Genomic DNA, 17045 nt, shown 5'->3' with positions numbered 1-17045 from the left:
AAAACTATGATGTCAGTTTTCCTAAGGATTTCATCCTCAGTGTAATTTTTAAGTGTACACCGGCAGTGATTTAATTTTTTGGGAGAATTCTTTATTCTTTGAATTGTTGCAACCATGCAGTTGGCATATATAAGTTCAGGGGCATTGGGGACTTATCCCCCATATTGGGGTTGCAAGGGGATTGGTCCCTTGTAAAAATAATTATATTTTACTCATTTGTTGTTCTGTATTTTGGGCACTAGGTTTACTAATTTCTGATGCTCAGGGTTTGGCTATTCGACATTTCCTAATTGAAGTATTTAGCTAGGAGATGAGTCATGCATTGAATCCCTCCAGTGTTAGCTCTACATGCTTGTCATGAATCCTAGCCTTCTTTTAGTGATATAATATATCTAAGTGCATTTGCTATGATTATTTTATTTTGCTTAAAATTTAGTTTATATAAGTTAAGGCACATTAATTCCTTTATAGCACTGTTAAATTAGAGAGGTATTTATATAGGACATTTTTTGTTTATTCATTGCAAAGTTTTGTTTATTGGATTGCATTCTTAACTTGAAAATGCATCTAAGGTTAAAAAAAAATGGGAGAGTCATGCAAGGTGGCAATATCTTCAACTGAACTGAAAATAAACAACACCTGATGATCTCAAAATCCTATCCATCTTTGATGCATTCTCTACTAGGCGTAAGGCAGGCTTGCTGAATAAAAACAATGTATCTGTCATTTTGTTGTAACAAAAACGACTTGGCAATTATAGTGATTTCTTCCTTTCCTACCTAAAGCAGCTACTACTCACCATCGCCACACAGTTGTGGCTGGACAAAGACAAATGTCATCCAGTCTTCTCACGTAAAGTAAATTAAATTAAAATTAATGAAACTGTGCATGTAAGATACTGGCAATACTGTATTAGGTAATGGATTTCAAAAGGATAGTGCAAGTATATCAAAAAATTGATAAATATAACAATAAATAGAACTATAGAAAGATAAATACATCTTAAGTAAAACTCAGGAAATGCCTTAAATATATAGTAATGTCTTTCGGCTTTTCCCAGTTAGGGTTTGCCACAGCAGAACTCCGGTCCGCTAATGATTGTTAGTGGATTTTACGGTGCCAAGTTGCCAGCCCGATGCCCAACCTTCAAAGAAGGCACGCCCATTCATGCATGCACCCACCTGCATGTCTTTAAACGTCACTCGACTGCAGGGAGGACATGCAGAATCCACACAGAAGGTGCTCCTTAAATATATATTCTCCTAAATAGTAAAACTATATTAAAGCAAGTACTTTTATAGTATAAAACAAGACAATTACACAGCTTCTCAATAGAGTATACAAATGCCTACAATTTAACTATATAAATCCTGAAAAAGCTGAAATTACACAAACTTATTCTGAAGTAACCATTGAATTTCATGAAGCTATGTATACTTTACAAGTTAAAACAACAGAGCATATAAATATATAGTAAAATATTCAAATCATCATATATGCAAATATATACATATATATATATATATATATATATATATATATATATATATATATATATATATACACACATATAGATAGACAGAGGTAAAAGACCAGTAAATGAGGAAACATAGTAAGCAGGTAATTTTGTTTGAGTATTTCTTCCTTTGATCATTCTGCATGGATCTTTCTCTGTTTGACATTCTAGTTGGCTATTTCTCTAGCTGGTAAATGTTTGGTGATAACATACTTATAAAGATATAAAGATTAAACCTAATATGTAAAAGAAGAGAAATAATGCTGTCTCATGGGGAAAAAGCAGCATTAGCATGAGTTACTATAAAGGACTACAGTGGGTTTTACCTTACAACAGAGGGCTTATGAGAGTACAGCAGGGATGGACAAAAGGTTGTAGAAACTCTCTCCTTAAATACATCTGCAAAACAAGTTTACTTTTCAGCAAGCTGCTGTCAGTCATGTGGACAACTGTACTAAACATTTTACTGTTTCTTTTCAGTGTTATACACTGTGAGATGACAGGTTAATACTAACTGTTACATAGGTTAACCCTCTCCATTGGGATTGTTCTTGGTGCACCCCTTTGTGTTGTTCTAAGGTCTGCTGTTCTCATGCTTTCATCCTCTGATTTCTTTCTGCCATGGATACATTCAAGCAGAGCATGAGTGATGGACCCTTTAAGTCACAACTTTTAACTGCCCAGATTTTGGCAGAATGTCCAGATTTTTGCCTTATATTTTCTGTCTGTTCTTTATAAAATTTGTTGTTTTCTGGCAAATCATTGAGTATTGAAGCTACTACATGGTATTAAATAATGACAAACATTTCAGTTTCAGACTTCATATCTTTCATGAAATACATAATAATGCAAAACCTACTATCCTTTTTTAAATTTATAGGAGCAATATTTAAAATCCATTCCTATTTTTGGGCCTTTGTACCCCCTTCTTTCTGACTTTGTCTGGATTTCTTGTGCTAAGAGGTTGAGAGTATGCTTTAGGATTTGTCATTGGGTTTACCTGTTTCAGTGTATTATTCATTTTACTATACCTCTTTGTGATTTGTTTAATAAATCTTTATCTAGGTGTAACTTTAAAGGATTTCAAGACATACGAGTTCCTAAGTGCAAATAATCTGGATAACTGTCATAGTTAAGCCTGTAGAAACACTGTCAGATGTCACATTTTCTGCCCAGTGATAGTAAATTACTGTTGAGATGCGTAACCTCCCTTTACCTCCCTTACTGAATGTATTTGCCAGTGCTGCCAGCAGTGAAGAAAGATATTCAGTCTGTCACTAGAATACTTATTCATGTTTTAATGTGTGAAGATAGGAAAGATTATTCATTTGTTTACATGTATTCTATCATCTGCCATAGTCTAAAGTAAAAATATGATTTCCGACGGTAACCCAGATTTCAGCATATCTATTCTGTATCATTTTTTACACTGTTTCAGCATGAGTGCCGTTGAAGCCTGCTGTGAATAAATACTTATAATTCAACAAAAACATAAATAAATAAATAACAATGACATATATGTATTGATGTTTTGTTCTGGTTTGCTGTTTTCTCGCCTATAACAATAGGCAGTCAGTTCATGAAAAGCTACATTCTGTATCCATTTACCTCAGATAAGAATTGTTTCATATCTGTCTTAATCTGTCTCAGTTTCTTCCAATATGGTTAGCCTCATTAGTTTTTGCAGAGACCATGCCATGGACATACAATATTTTCTCCTTTGCTATCTCTGAAATAATATTGCTTCCTTATATTTTCCTGAGGTGTCTCTCATTCTATCATTAGCATGCATGTTTTTTTAAACACATTTCTTTTCCATAAAGCTATAACTTCCAGAATTTTTGAGGATTCTGTTAAGGTATATAAAATGTACTACTTATGTTTACACCTCTCCTGCCCTCCAGAGTACATTTTCATATGAATTTACCTGCAAACTCTGTAGTCCTTTGCTAACCACTAGATCATTCCATTTCTGTTTATGTTGTTAAGTAAGAAACATTGCCAGAACTATAATTGGTATTACCCTTAACATGCCAGTAACTATCTTTGCAGCAAAATTACTAGTTTTTCCTTTCTGCTTAGAGCATTTAATTTTACTATCTCAGTGGTTTTCCTGTATTGCCTTCCCATGTAAACTACCTGCAGTAACTTCATCTGGTTGATTTATTACCAACACCTGGTTCATTTCCATTTGGTCCTGTTTCTGCAAGTTGTAATGAGAAATGAGTAACCAATTCCAAGGGCTGTATCAGTGTTTTGTTTTTCTCATTCCCAATATCAGTAATGACTAAATGTTCCCCACAGTACTATTACAACTCTCCTGAATAATGTCAGTATGATCTGGCATTATTAAAAACAGTTTGACAAATGTGGCAGGCAGTGTAATAAAGAATGCAGCAGTCAATTGATTTCACACACAGACATTACAAGCCTATACCCATGACTCACACAGGTGGACTGAGGAAATGCATATGTATGTGCATCCCTTTAGACTTCACAATATTTTTTACCTGTCCTAGGAATACTTCTCTTAGTTAACTTTTGTTTATAACCCCCAAATGTCTTGTCATAGCTTTACATGTGGTTAATTAACAGAGCAACTGTCAGTACACAGTAGATTAAGAAGTTATGCAGATAATGTTGGGACTAACCATGTTAAAAGTAAAGCAAATGTTGTTCTTGAGGCAAGTGTTGAGATCTGAACCTAAATTGTCACTCCCCTTATTCTTCTGTAGTGAAATGGGGCTCAGTACCTTTCCTCTCACTTTTGGGCATGATAATTATGCAGAGAGGTCTGAATGCATTGTTGTGTCCAAATTGCTCAATTTCTGCATTGTGCAGAGTGTCCAAACACTGTGCTAAGTGCCCTCAGTGCCATGCACATGCCTGGGCAACTGCAGGCCTCATGTGCAGTGCAGCTTATAGATCTGAATGGGATATCTGAAATTCTGCATGACACCGCAAGAAAGTAGAGTCACTAGCAGCATATAAAAACAAAGTGGGTTACCATGCTTCATACCTCAAACTGCTATGTTTAGACACTGTGATGCATTGTATATATTTGACAGTCCCACTACTGGTCCTATCACACATTGTATAGCAGTTGGCATACTTGCAAATGGGAGTGACCGTGAATTGTCTACCATTTCTCTCTGCAGTTTCTCACATGTTAAATAATGACATCTGAGACAGACGGCAGTGGTGCTTTTTATGTACAAGGGAGGTGTGTGAAAGATTCAAGACTTTCCTCTACTTATTACACCAAAATTCTTGGCAGAGTCTCAAAGAAGAGGGCTAAGAAGGAACTCAGTAAAAAGTAGATGCTAAAGTAGCTTGGGATAGACATTAACATGTGCCACAGGAATCCCCCACATTGGAGAACAATGTCTCCATCACTAGAATGACCTTAGGAGGTGCAGTCCTAATTCCCAGGGCTGATGGGTTGCCAAGGGTGGAGCACTCAGGCCACCTGTAAGTAATATCAGGCCTGCCTTCACATGAAAAGTCACACATATCTAATACAATTCCATTTCTTTCTCCACAGCCCCTGATACAATTCCAGGGAAAGTGCAACTACTCAGAAGGAGGCTGGAATGTCAGAGATCACTGGAGTAAGCATGCCTGTTACAGGCAGTATAGGTGTCCATGATAATAATCTGCTCACTTATACCTGTAGTCAGGAAAGGTACTGTATTTCTATAGGGTCACTGCCATATCAAGTGGCCAAAGTGTGACTTTTTATGGAAACATAATATTCTACAGTACAAACCATACCTGCAAGCAGTGAAAAAGACTGGGCTTCACTTTTTTTGCCTACAGCTCAACTCACTTTTGTAGAATGTTACTTAATTCTGATGTGTCCTATAATATTATAGTGTTTTAGCTGCAAATGTAATAGTTTAATGCAACTGCAACAGGAATCTATCTTTTTTTTTTTTTTTGCATAATATGAAGGGTCTATTTCCCTTGCTTTTTTACAGAACGCAACTGCCAACATAGCAACTGTCCTGCATAAAGAGGGTCAGATGGTACCCCTCATTTTATATGTTACTGGCACTGACATTTGAGATCAATATTCAGAGGTAGTAATATGGATGGCTGATGCTTTCTGTAGCATATGTGCCTCAGCATGTAAAGGCATTGGTTATAGAGTATGTCTTACGATGCCACTGGATTCCATTCCATCTTTAGTGGACCATTTTGACATCATTTTTGTTTGGCTTTCATGTTTGCTGTACTTTAAAGTATGCCAGATAAAACATTTCAAGTACAATTATGTATGAACTGACATCTCCATTTCTTATTACACCTGGTCTGATAATATTGCTGTATGTTTAACAGCAACCTCCAAATAGAATGTGCAGGAGTATTATGAAGATTTTGGGTTCAGTTCTCGACCCTTGCTTGTGCATTGTGCCATTGCACACAAATTCAGGTGAATGTTTATTGTCATATAAACATTTGGTATTGCTGCATGTTTTCTCTTTAAATCTTCATTTGTCTAACACATATGTGTTTGACCAAAGGAATTTTTAAAAAATGTACCAACAGCACAATATATTAATGCATCTTTTAGTGTGCATATGATAATGGTTGTGGGCTTACCTTCATTACAACTTTAGGGTTGGTGTTGATTGTTTTTTCAACTGTGGAACCTATACTGCTGTGAGTCACTTTTTTCTTTTTATGTGTACATCTGTGTCACATACACACCACCACTGACATCCCCAACATCCACATCCAGGCTGCTGCTGTCACCTCCATGCATCCGGTAGCCCCTACTTTAGCCACTGCAGCCAGCCGTGCAAATGATAGCGCTACAGTTCAACTAGCCACTAGCAGTGACACTGGAGGTGACACCTTTGTCGCCCAGCAGTAGCTGGAAGAAATAGTGGGTAGGGGCATATCAACAGGAAGTTGGATATCTGCATTGGCCAATTACCGAATCTCCTCAGGCAACTCATTGAGTTGAGTCCCTACCCCTCATTGTGTCTACCATCTGAGCCAGGACCTGATGATGAAGGTGTTCAGCTGAACAAACCATCCTAAAAAGAACTTTGTTTTCCAAATGTTTGCTACTTGTCATACTGAAAATGTGGTTTACCTTGCCAACTGTGAGAAATAGGCTTCTATATAGGCAAAACGAATAATAAGTTAAAAGATAGGATAGCATCAATATGTCAGAGATACATAGAAAACTAGATATAAATGTTTTATGTAAGCATATTCATTGCTATGGAAATGAACACCTTCATGTATATACTGCTACAAAAGATAGATCTAAATCATAGGGGTGCGTATATTGTTACTGTTACAGAAGCAGTAGAATATAGATGGATAAATTATTTTAGGGTAGATGCTCTACCTGGCTTAAATACAATAAATAGTATTAAACCTATACTTAAGTTAAATCATTCTATTGTTTAATGCTGTATGATAATTTTTTCTATAATATTTTTATTTATGTCCTTTGTGGTTTTATTGGTTACTAAAGGGTTAATTTTTATTGAACTAATTAATTTTAATTGGTAGGCCAGTTGTGATTTTACATTGTTATATAAAATGCTGAACTGATGTTTTAAACTGTTGCATTGAGAAAGAGTCTTGTACTCGAAAGCTTTACAGTGTTGCAGTTTATTGAATAAATGTATTATTTTGTGAGACGGTCGGTCTTTTTGGTTTATTGGTTTTCTGTTTTAATTCTACTGTATAGTCTGTTTAGCTGGTTATCTTATTTTTTTGGGATATTCTTGTTAGTCTTTTGGATATCCAGCACACCTCACAGACATACTTATCAGCCGGCTTATCCATGTATATTGGGACTGTGACTATGAGTAATAGTCAATGCCACGGCCTTTTAACAGTAGGAGAAAATCCATTTATCCTAATATCTTCATCCATAAGGACAGCTAATGAAGCTAACACCAGCTCCCCGAATGCTCACAGGAATGAATTTTTAAAGAAGCTGCGTTCATTAGAGTCCACTGTTGAACAGCATAAGAAATTACAATGGCAGAAGTTAACATTTATGGCTTACCTTGAAATGGCCATTATACCAAGGGAGCTTAGAGTGACTAAAATGCCTATGTATGGTACCAGCTATCCTGAACTGCTGAAAAAAATGGCAAGAACTGAATTTACATGCAAGTGCTAACTATATGGTTTTGATGAATGAACATTTTGCTAATGTTGAAGCTGACCTCAACTCAGATATAGATAGGTATGAAGATATACTGTAAATTTAGCTGAGGTTAACTCTATGCTGACAGAGTATCAAGGTATGTTAGACTGTTTCAAAAGTTTTGAGAACTCCCTGATTGCTATGAACAGATGTAAACTTGTCAGAGACTTAAATGACTTTAAAAACGGTCATATATTCTCCTGGCCAAAGACTGAACATCAGTACAGTAATTTCTCTGAAAAATGAGCAAAACAAATTTCTGTAATACAAAATTCAGTTATTCATTCTGGTGCAGCTATTACAAGTAATACAGTAGATCGTAATGACATCAGTGATGTCCCGACGCATATAAGGGAAGCAGTTAATGCTTTAGACTCTTTCTCTGTGTGTGAAGGTAATGTTCTGGAAGAAAACAGACCCGCAATGGAAGACTCATATTGTGCTACTTTGACTGAAACAGTGAGAGTGGAAAAGACTATTAAAGAAAGTGGATAATATGAAAAATAAGGCGCAAGACTAAAAAAATACTGTTTTTTAAGGAATGAACAAAGTACAACTGAATCTCGCAATACAGATACAGCACCCAGTGAGATCTATGAGCAGAGGAAAGACTCTGAAGTGGGGCTTGATCAGAGAACCAGCTATACCAATGAAGATGGGACCAAATACACATACAAAGGTAAGAGCAGTAACTTGAAGCAAAAATAACTAAATGTTATTGGACACACTGTGGTTAATTTATCTAGTGTACAGTTCCAAGATGTTGAATTGAAAGTTCTGGATAGAGGCTTTACATTAATTCCATCAAAGGATGAATGTCTGAGTGATTGTTTAACAGACCTTTGATTATTTGTGAGAAATGTGGACCTGAAACTTAAAAATGAAAGTGGTTGTTATGATGGAACATTAAAGAGAGCTAGTACCTTTATACCTAACAGCTTTTCTACAGTTAGTGCTTTCTTTAAAATGTGTGAAAATGATATTTATTTGTTTTTTAAGAACAAAGCTAATAATGATTTTAACCTAGATAATGATGAAAGGAAACTGCTACTTAAATTGTGGCTTAGAAATGATGCTATTATAATGCAGGCAGATAAAGGAGGAAAAACTGTAGTAATGGCTGTAACAAAATATAGTCAGTCTATGCTACAACTTTTGGAAGATAATCATACTTTCAAGAGAATTAATATAAATTATTCAAATAACATGATTTATAAGGTAAAATCATTTATTTATGACTGATGGAAGATACAATAACACCGGACTTGTATAATTATTTATATACTCCTCATCCAATCTGCCCCATAATATATGGCCTTCCCAAAATACAAAAGAATCTATCCTCCCCACCCATGAGACCCATAGTATCGGGAAGGAGATGGGTAACAACAGCTATATCAAAATATCTTGAACAGCAACTGAAACCAATATTAAGATTTAGTAACAGTTTTATGACAGATAGTGATTTTCTTATTGCTCTGAAAAGCTATTTGAATGTCAATAAGGCAAATGGTATTTTATTAGTGACAATGGATATAAAAATCTCTACTTACTGTTATTCCTAATGATATTGGTATTCAGTATGTAACAGAGCTGTTGGTTCATCATAGTGACTAACTGCCAAGTAAAATTTCATATATTTGCTCTATGTTAAAGACAGTACTGGAAAAAATGTATTTTCCTTTGGAGAGGCTTACTATCACCAGTTACTGGGAGTGGCTATGGGCACCCCAGTGGCAAATAGTTATGCTAAGTTGGTGTTAATAAGATGGGAAGAACTTTATATTTATGATATAACTACATCATGTCTTACTTTCAAGAGTAGTTAGCTAAAATTTTATAAAAGATTTGTGGATGACATCATCCTTCTTTGGGGGGTGATAGTAGATCCTTGGAAACCTCTGTGCAAGAATTATATGAAACCATAGCCTTGCTTGAATTTGATTTAAAGTTTTTGAAAGAAAGTATTAGTTTTTTTAGATATCACATTATGTATTGTTAATGAAGAACTGCATACACTGATACATAGAAAAAATGTTCACATGACAAGAAATGTTCGTGCTAATAGCATGCACCCCTGACATGTTTATGAAGGGGTTGTGAAAAGTCAAATACTACATGCTAGCAGGTTAAATACTAGAGATGATGGGTTCAGAAAGGAATTAGAACATATGGCAAATGACTTTCACTCTAGTGGGTATAATACTACTCTAGTTAAGGAGAATATTGAACATGTAGTCTCTGAACGTGATAGAATGGTTTGTCCATGGTTGTATAATAAATCTATTGCTAATAATAAAGATGTAATGGGTAACAGGAATTGGTTTCTTAGCTGTTTTACAAATTTTAATAGGTGTACACAACAAATAAAGAATATTATAGAGAAAAACTGGACTATATTACGTTCAGATAATGAACTTTGTAAGATTATTACAGAAAGACCATGTTTTGTATCTAAAAAAGATAAAAATCTTAAGCATTTACTGTGTTATAAAAACAGTGGTATGAGAATCAAGGGGTAGAGGGAAACACTATGAACCAGGGATACATTTAAAGCTACACTGCATTAATGGCACTGACTTCAGGATGGGGATCCGAGGTGGGGGATCCACCAGGGTCAGACAAGTCAGAGAAAGGTATGGGGACTGTGGTGTGTGTGTGCATGCATGTGTGTGTGTGTGTGTGTGTGTGTGTGTGTGTGTGTGTGTGTGTGTGTGTGTGTGTGTGTGTGTGTGTGTGCGTGTTCATGTTTTGTGCACCATTGCATGTGCAGGAGTGACTGGGAGCAGTGTGCCACTTCCTACACAAGCAGCAGTTTACTACTGTGCCTTGCAGATCAACAATGATCTACATGTCTTGGTAGTAAATGTTATACACATACATGCAAATTAGCTGAAAATGAGGTCTTACCTCATCACAACTAACATGTCTAGGACTCATAATATAGCAGGTCATGGGAACAGGATCTCTTGCAGGTTCCTTTAATTATTCACCGGGTGTGCTTCTATGGAAGAATTATCAATTCTCACTGTAAAATTCTACAGAAAATAGCCTGCATAAACTAAGACAATGTCAAATCTAGGCCTACCCTATCCCTCACTCCTAGGAATTACTATCAGGTCATACTCTAACATACAGCTATACTCATCCTGACTGCTTGCCCACAGCATTTTTTCTTGGACTGTATATGAATTATCATTATACAACTGTAGCTGTGCTCTAGTATCACTTTAACTCTATGGTTGAATTCATCCATCGTACTTTGCCTTATTTAAATATGAAACATTTCATCTTGATGTTTGTTTTGAAATTAATCCTATCCAGTGAGCACTGCATCAAAATATTTCATTTCAGGTTCTAGCTGCTCAAATATATGTTATTACTTTGTGTATTTACACCTGGCCTGAGACAGAAATCGGTTATGTGGATCACTGCTCTATCCCGATCAACAAATGTAACTAAATAAGTAAACAAATAAATAAATGAATAATAACAAAATAAAAGCAAATCTGATTAGCTCTGCCTGCACTAACTTTCTGTCAAAAACTGGTTAATATGAATCTGGCAAGTAGTTTTGACTTTTCTCAAACCTTTCTTTGACAAAGATAATTTAAATCATTAAATATATTGCTATTTTTTTATAAAAAAAAGTAATAACTCTACAAAGGTTAGTTTCATTCTCTAAGTGCAGAAAGATATAAAGCAAACTGTATTGTGTAATTATCAGTAATGCACTATCTGAAAAAAAATAGAATTCTGTTGTATGGTTTTGGAGGAGAATGTGCAGTGTGGCCTACTTACACACTTAAGCAATTCAGCATGGTGTTAATATTTACTATGTCTTAATAGACTGGAATGAAGCACATGTCAGATAATAATTTAAGCAATGTGTCTAAACAGTCTTTGGCCAGTCATATGCCATTTCATTAAATTTCTTAACAAAAAAGCAAGTGTCTTGCCTTGGCCCTGTGAAGCAGAGAGATGAAGCCCTGAATCTGACCCTGATTGTTCCAGTTTAATTAGCAGGCTAACTGTTCGAAAGACTGAGACTGAGGAAGGAGAGTGAGATTTAGAGACCAAACCTGGCTCATCCTGGCTGATTTACTGCCCCACTCTCCCCATCAAAAGTACTGAAGGATTTTCAGTAGCAGCCATCATGTCAGGTGCTGTAAACCAGAAGTTATTTTTTTATTTATCCTTTGTTGACTGAGTTAGTCCCACTAGGCTAGTAGCTTATTGTCAGGAGACACCTGAGGGGGTATTTATACTACTAGGGAAAATTTGGCCAGGGCATTGAGGGACGTCCCCTACTCTTTTTGATAGGTGCTGAGGGATCTTCTACATTCACCTGGGTTACCAGCAACTCAAGCAGATGGGATACAGGTTTAACATCTCATCCAAAGGAAGAGGCACATAGGAGTGCAGCACCCTCTCTAATGCTGCATAGAAGTGTCAGCAATTGATGTACCTGTGTGGGAATCGAATCCACAACTTTCTGCACCAAAGGCAAAATTTCTACCTGTCGCACCACTGACACTGTTATATTACTGAGGAGATATTCCAATGTGCATGCTAAGGCGTGTGACATCCCTTTCTGGAAGCAAGTTATATGGTAGGTACGAGCCACTGCAGTGGGGATGTTAGTCAGAAAGGGAGTAGACCCTCATGACTGAAGGCCTGATAGCTCCCAAAACTCACTATAGAAGGGGAGTAAATAGTCTTTTTGTTGTTTGGTGATGTTAGGGAATTGCTGTGCCCCAGGACTTTTGCCATGGCCGAAGAATGAATCACCTGACTTTTATACTAAAAGGTAAAAGACAAAGACAACAAGCAGTTAGTGAGGAAGTCCTGATGGCTGACAGTGAGAGAAAAATGCACCTTCTCTGGCTTAAAAAGCTTTTCAATAATGTGTCTTCAGATAAATAAATCAATGAATACAGAAGCATAAAACCACTGATCCTCAATGTAATATAATAAACAATATAATATATAAGAAAACTAGTATATTAAAGCCCTTGTAAATTGGACATTGTTGATATTCAGGCATATCCTGCTGCTTGTGTGTATGCATTTAAAATACCGTTTCAACATTTTATATGTCATATTCCTTAGCTGCAAATGAAAATTGCCAGTTCACTGTTACTGACAGTTCAGTTGTATGTTTATTGTATCATGTTATTGTAGATGGTAAAGAACGAATTCATGTGCCACTCTGATGAAGGTTATTGATGTACGTATTGATAAATCATCAAATATAAGGAATTAATAAAACTTATGTGACACATTTTGTGTTACACTAACATCTATTTATGTGTCAGTGTGTCCCTTTTCTTTTATAGGAACTAGGGAGTGTATACAGCATACTGGCTGCAATTCTGAATGTGGGTAACATTGAGTTTTCCTCAGTTTCATCTGACCACCTTTCTGACAAGAGTAATATTTCTAACACAACTGCACTAGAAAGTGGTAAGTTTAAAATCATATCTACTTTGAAATGATTCTACCTATTTTATAAAGACATAGACAGCTCCTCGCCCAGCGTATTCTCTTCAGTGATACCAATGAAGCAATCCACAAAACAGCATAGAAGAATTTATAAATCTGTAGAGGTCTACAGCATTTATGTTCATAAAGAAAAGTATATAAGGAAAATAAAGAAGGTGAATTTCATACACTGCACTGTTAAGTAGATAGTACATATAGGGTACTTAGCTTTTAAGACTGGAGAGGCCACACTGAGGACTGGCTGTCACTGGCATATTTGCTGCATCACAATCTTATAACTGAGGCTGTATTACCCCAATGTCAAATGCTGTGCTCACATATGTAGAACACTATGCAAACGTGTGTGCGTGAGCACATACATGTGCACATCTCTCCACATTCTGTTGTATGAAGCCAAACACATAGTGAAATTGCATTCATAGTATTTACTTTAATGAATGTAAATACAGCAGATTCTATTAGTAACAATGTATCTGTGCAATACTTGTGATTGTTTATTCCAGTGTTTGTGCTTTTCTATCACTGCATTCTTTTCTTGTGATTGAGATCAGTGAACTGTCCTGGTAAAATAAAATACATGCATAAACAAATAAATAAACAAATAAATACAAGAATGAATAAAACCAACAGGCATGAAAACTGTGCCCCACTTCCCAACACACACACACACACACACACACACACACACACACACACACACACACACACACACACCCTTAAACTTAAACAGTTTATCAGATTAATTTAGTCTTTCCAATACTCCAGTGCTGCACAGCTCCATCAGTGTACATCCATTCATTAACACTGACTGCACCGAATGAGTGCAGCTTGTGTGCATTCCAGGCATCGACTAATGTAGAGCTGTGTGTGGATTGTTTTATTTTTGTGTGTGTTTGTGCATGGTATGAATTTGTGTGCGTGTGTGTGATGTATATTTATATATAAATAAATATATGTGTATCTATATCTATACATCTACCTATCTATATATGTATGTATGTAAATATATATATATATATATATATATATATATATATATATATATATATATACATATATCTACACACACACACACACACACACATATAAATATATATATATATATATATATATATATATATATATATATATATATATATAAAGAGAAAAAGAGAAAGATAGTATCAACATATATATATATATATATATATATATATATATATATATAGAGAGAGAGAGAGAGAGAGAGGTTTACTATCACAATTTTGGACGGCAGTTATGTGAACTGTGATGGTCAAAAGGCTGGTTTCAAGTTCACTTATTGCCTACCCAGAAAATATTTCAGTACACAACAGCAAATGCTAGTGTTAATTCACTGTTGTGAGGTCGACATTCTGACTGGAGATCACACTACAGTGGGGATCAGGAAATTTACCTTTTTCCTCACTGTAGTATAATCTCAGAGTCTTCCAAAGACATGCATCTGGAGCATTTCTCCCCGGGCCTCCGCTGAAAACAGGCTCTGTGGAACCTAGTCGGACATTCCCGGTCAACAAATGTTAAATAAAAATAAATAAAATAAAATAAAATAAATAAAGAGTTGGAATATATAATTATCAGGGGTTGTGGGGGTGGCAGGAGGGCTTTCTTCTGTGCAAAACATTTGTAGGAAATCACTGGATGTCATGGTAAGTTGGGTAATGTCGATAATGTTGAATTTAAAGTATTGACATTACCGCATTCATTGCTTTGAGTGAACGTGTTTCATTTCCGAGATTTTTATATATTTATATATATATATATATATATATATATATATATATATAGATATAGATATATATATATATATCTATATATATATATATATATATATATATATATATACATATACATACATACATATATATATATATATATATATGCACACATACACACATTGTACCTTATGATCTAAAATATAAACATATATTGTAGCATTTTGGGATACTTAATGTCCTCTGTGATGTCAGTATTGTAAAAATGCTATAGTTGTAGGTATTTTATCTTTAAAGTAATGTCAGTACTATTGGGTTATGTAAATGCTATATAAATTAAATGTCTTTAGGAGCAGTTAGACTATGGTATGTGTCAGTTAGATGACAAATTCTTTTATGTTTTGTTAAAGGGTTAATATAAGAAAAGTATACAATTTATTTTTGAAGAAAAACATGGCTTTTCAAGGCTATGCAACTTCACTAGACTATCATGGGGGAGGTTATTTGCCCTGTGTACCAGATTCCTGAGAGCCTCAAAGGGAAGGATCATATTTCTGTGTACATGATTTACTGCAGTCTCAAAGGAGGAGGATTATTGTCTTGTCTTCCAGATTTACTACAGTCTCAAAGGGAAGGATCATAGTCCTGTGTACCAGATTCACTGCAGTAGTCCTGTGTACCAGATTCACTGCAGTCTCAAAGCAGGAGGATCATTGTCCTGTGTACCAGATTCACTGCAGTCTCAAAGGGAAGGATCATAGTCCTGTGTACCAGATTCACTGCAGTCTCAAAGGAGGAGGATCATTGTCCTGTGTACCAGATTCACTGCAGTCTCAAAGGGAAGGATCATAGTCCTGTGTACCAGATTCACTGCAGTCTCAAAGGAGGAGGATCATTGTCCTGTGTACCAGATTCACTGCAGTCTCAAAGGGAAGGATCATAGTCCTGTGTACCAGATTCACTGCAGTCTCAAAGGAGGAAGATCATTGTCCTGTGTACCAGATTCACTGCAGTCTCAAAGGGAAGGATTATAGTCCTGTGTACCAGATTCACTGCAGTCTCAAAGGAGGAGGATCATTGTCCTGTGTATGACATTCCTGATAGTCTCAAAGGGGAGGTTCATTGTCTCATGTACCAAATTCCCTGCAGTTTCATTGGGGAGGCTAATTGCTTTCTGTACCAGATTCCCTACAGACTCAAAGGGAAGGATCATAGTCCTGGGTACCAGATTCCCTACAGACTCAAAGGTGAGGATCATTGGCCTGTGTACCAGATTACCAGCCGTCTGAATGGGGAGATTCATTGTCTTGTGTGCCAGATTCCCTACATTCTCAAGATGGAAGTTCATTGTCCTGTGCACTGGAGGACTGGTGCCTGAGTATAGAATGTTGTTGGGCTTTAGTCAGAGATCAGTCTCCATGCCTAGGGAGGAAATCTCTGGAATAAACCAGAGAAATAAGGAGTATTTATTATGCACAGGTTACAGCTTTGTGGCTCTTAATCTAAAAGTGCTAGTAACTGAAATGTGTTCATTTAACCCCGATAGATTAGCTGCTAATACAGCTGTGTGCAGGTTAGAGTATTCTTGTATATCATAAAAAACATTTTTTTTAATTAACACACTGGTTGGAATACTTATAAAGGGCATTTCTATCATCCTTGTTTTTAATGAATACATTATCTCATTAACGTATACACTTTTTAAACATTTTAAATCCATGTTTTTAACATCCATACTCTCATGAATTATCTTGTGTTTAGCAACTTGTGGCGACAGCCAGGTTTTGGGACATACTGTTTTCATTTTACATGTGAGTAATGTGCTTTAATGTATTGAAACCAATTACATTTTTGACATTTGAGGTTTATATCTTTAAAAAGCTTTGAAGGACATTCACCCAGTATCAGCTGATTTTGTCATGTGACTCCTTCTTAAAAGAGGAAATGGTAGATTGTAACAAGAGGTTCTGCTAAAGTCTTTATGAAAGGTTTTATAAGACAAAAGTATTATGCCATATTTGTATTCTTATTTTTAATTAATTAAAGTGATAATTTTCTGAATCTTGTTACTTGCTTTACTGGCATAGATACTTTATGTTCTCATTGATTA

At 35.7% G+C, this 17045-nt stretch overlaps 1 protein-coding gene across 1 annotated transcript in view; it reads left to right on the top strand.

Annotated features, from left to right (window-relative positions):
* Positions 1 to 17045, top strand: part of MYO3A (myosin IIIA) — a 2697794-nt gene that overhangs the window by 1801644 nt on the left and 879105 nt on the right. Inside the window, exon 17 of the mRNA XM_044064554.1 lies at positions 13037 to 13163. Within this exon, the coding sequence (XP_043920489.1) occupies positions 13037 to 13163 (127 nt within the window). The remainder of the gene's footprint in view (positions 1 to 13036; positions 13164 to 17045) is intronic.

This window comes from Protopterus annectens, chromosome 3.part0 (assembly GCF_019279795.1).
Source record: "Protopterus annectens isolate FY-2018-M chromosome 3.part0, PAN1.0, whole genome shotgun sequence".
NCBI lineage: Eukaryota > Metazoa > Chordata > Ceratodontiformes > Protopteridae > Protopterus > Protopterus annectens.
This window is presented reverse-complemented; position numbering and strand designations above follow the sequence as displayed.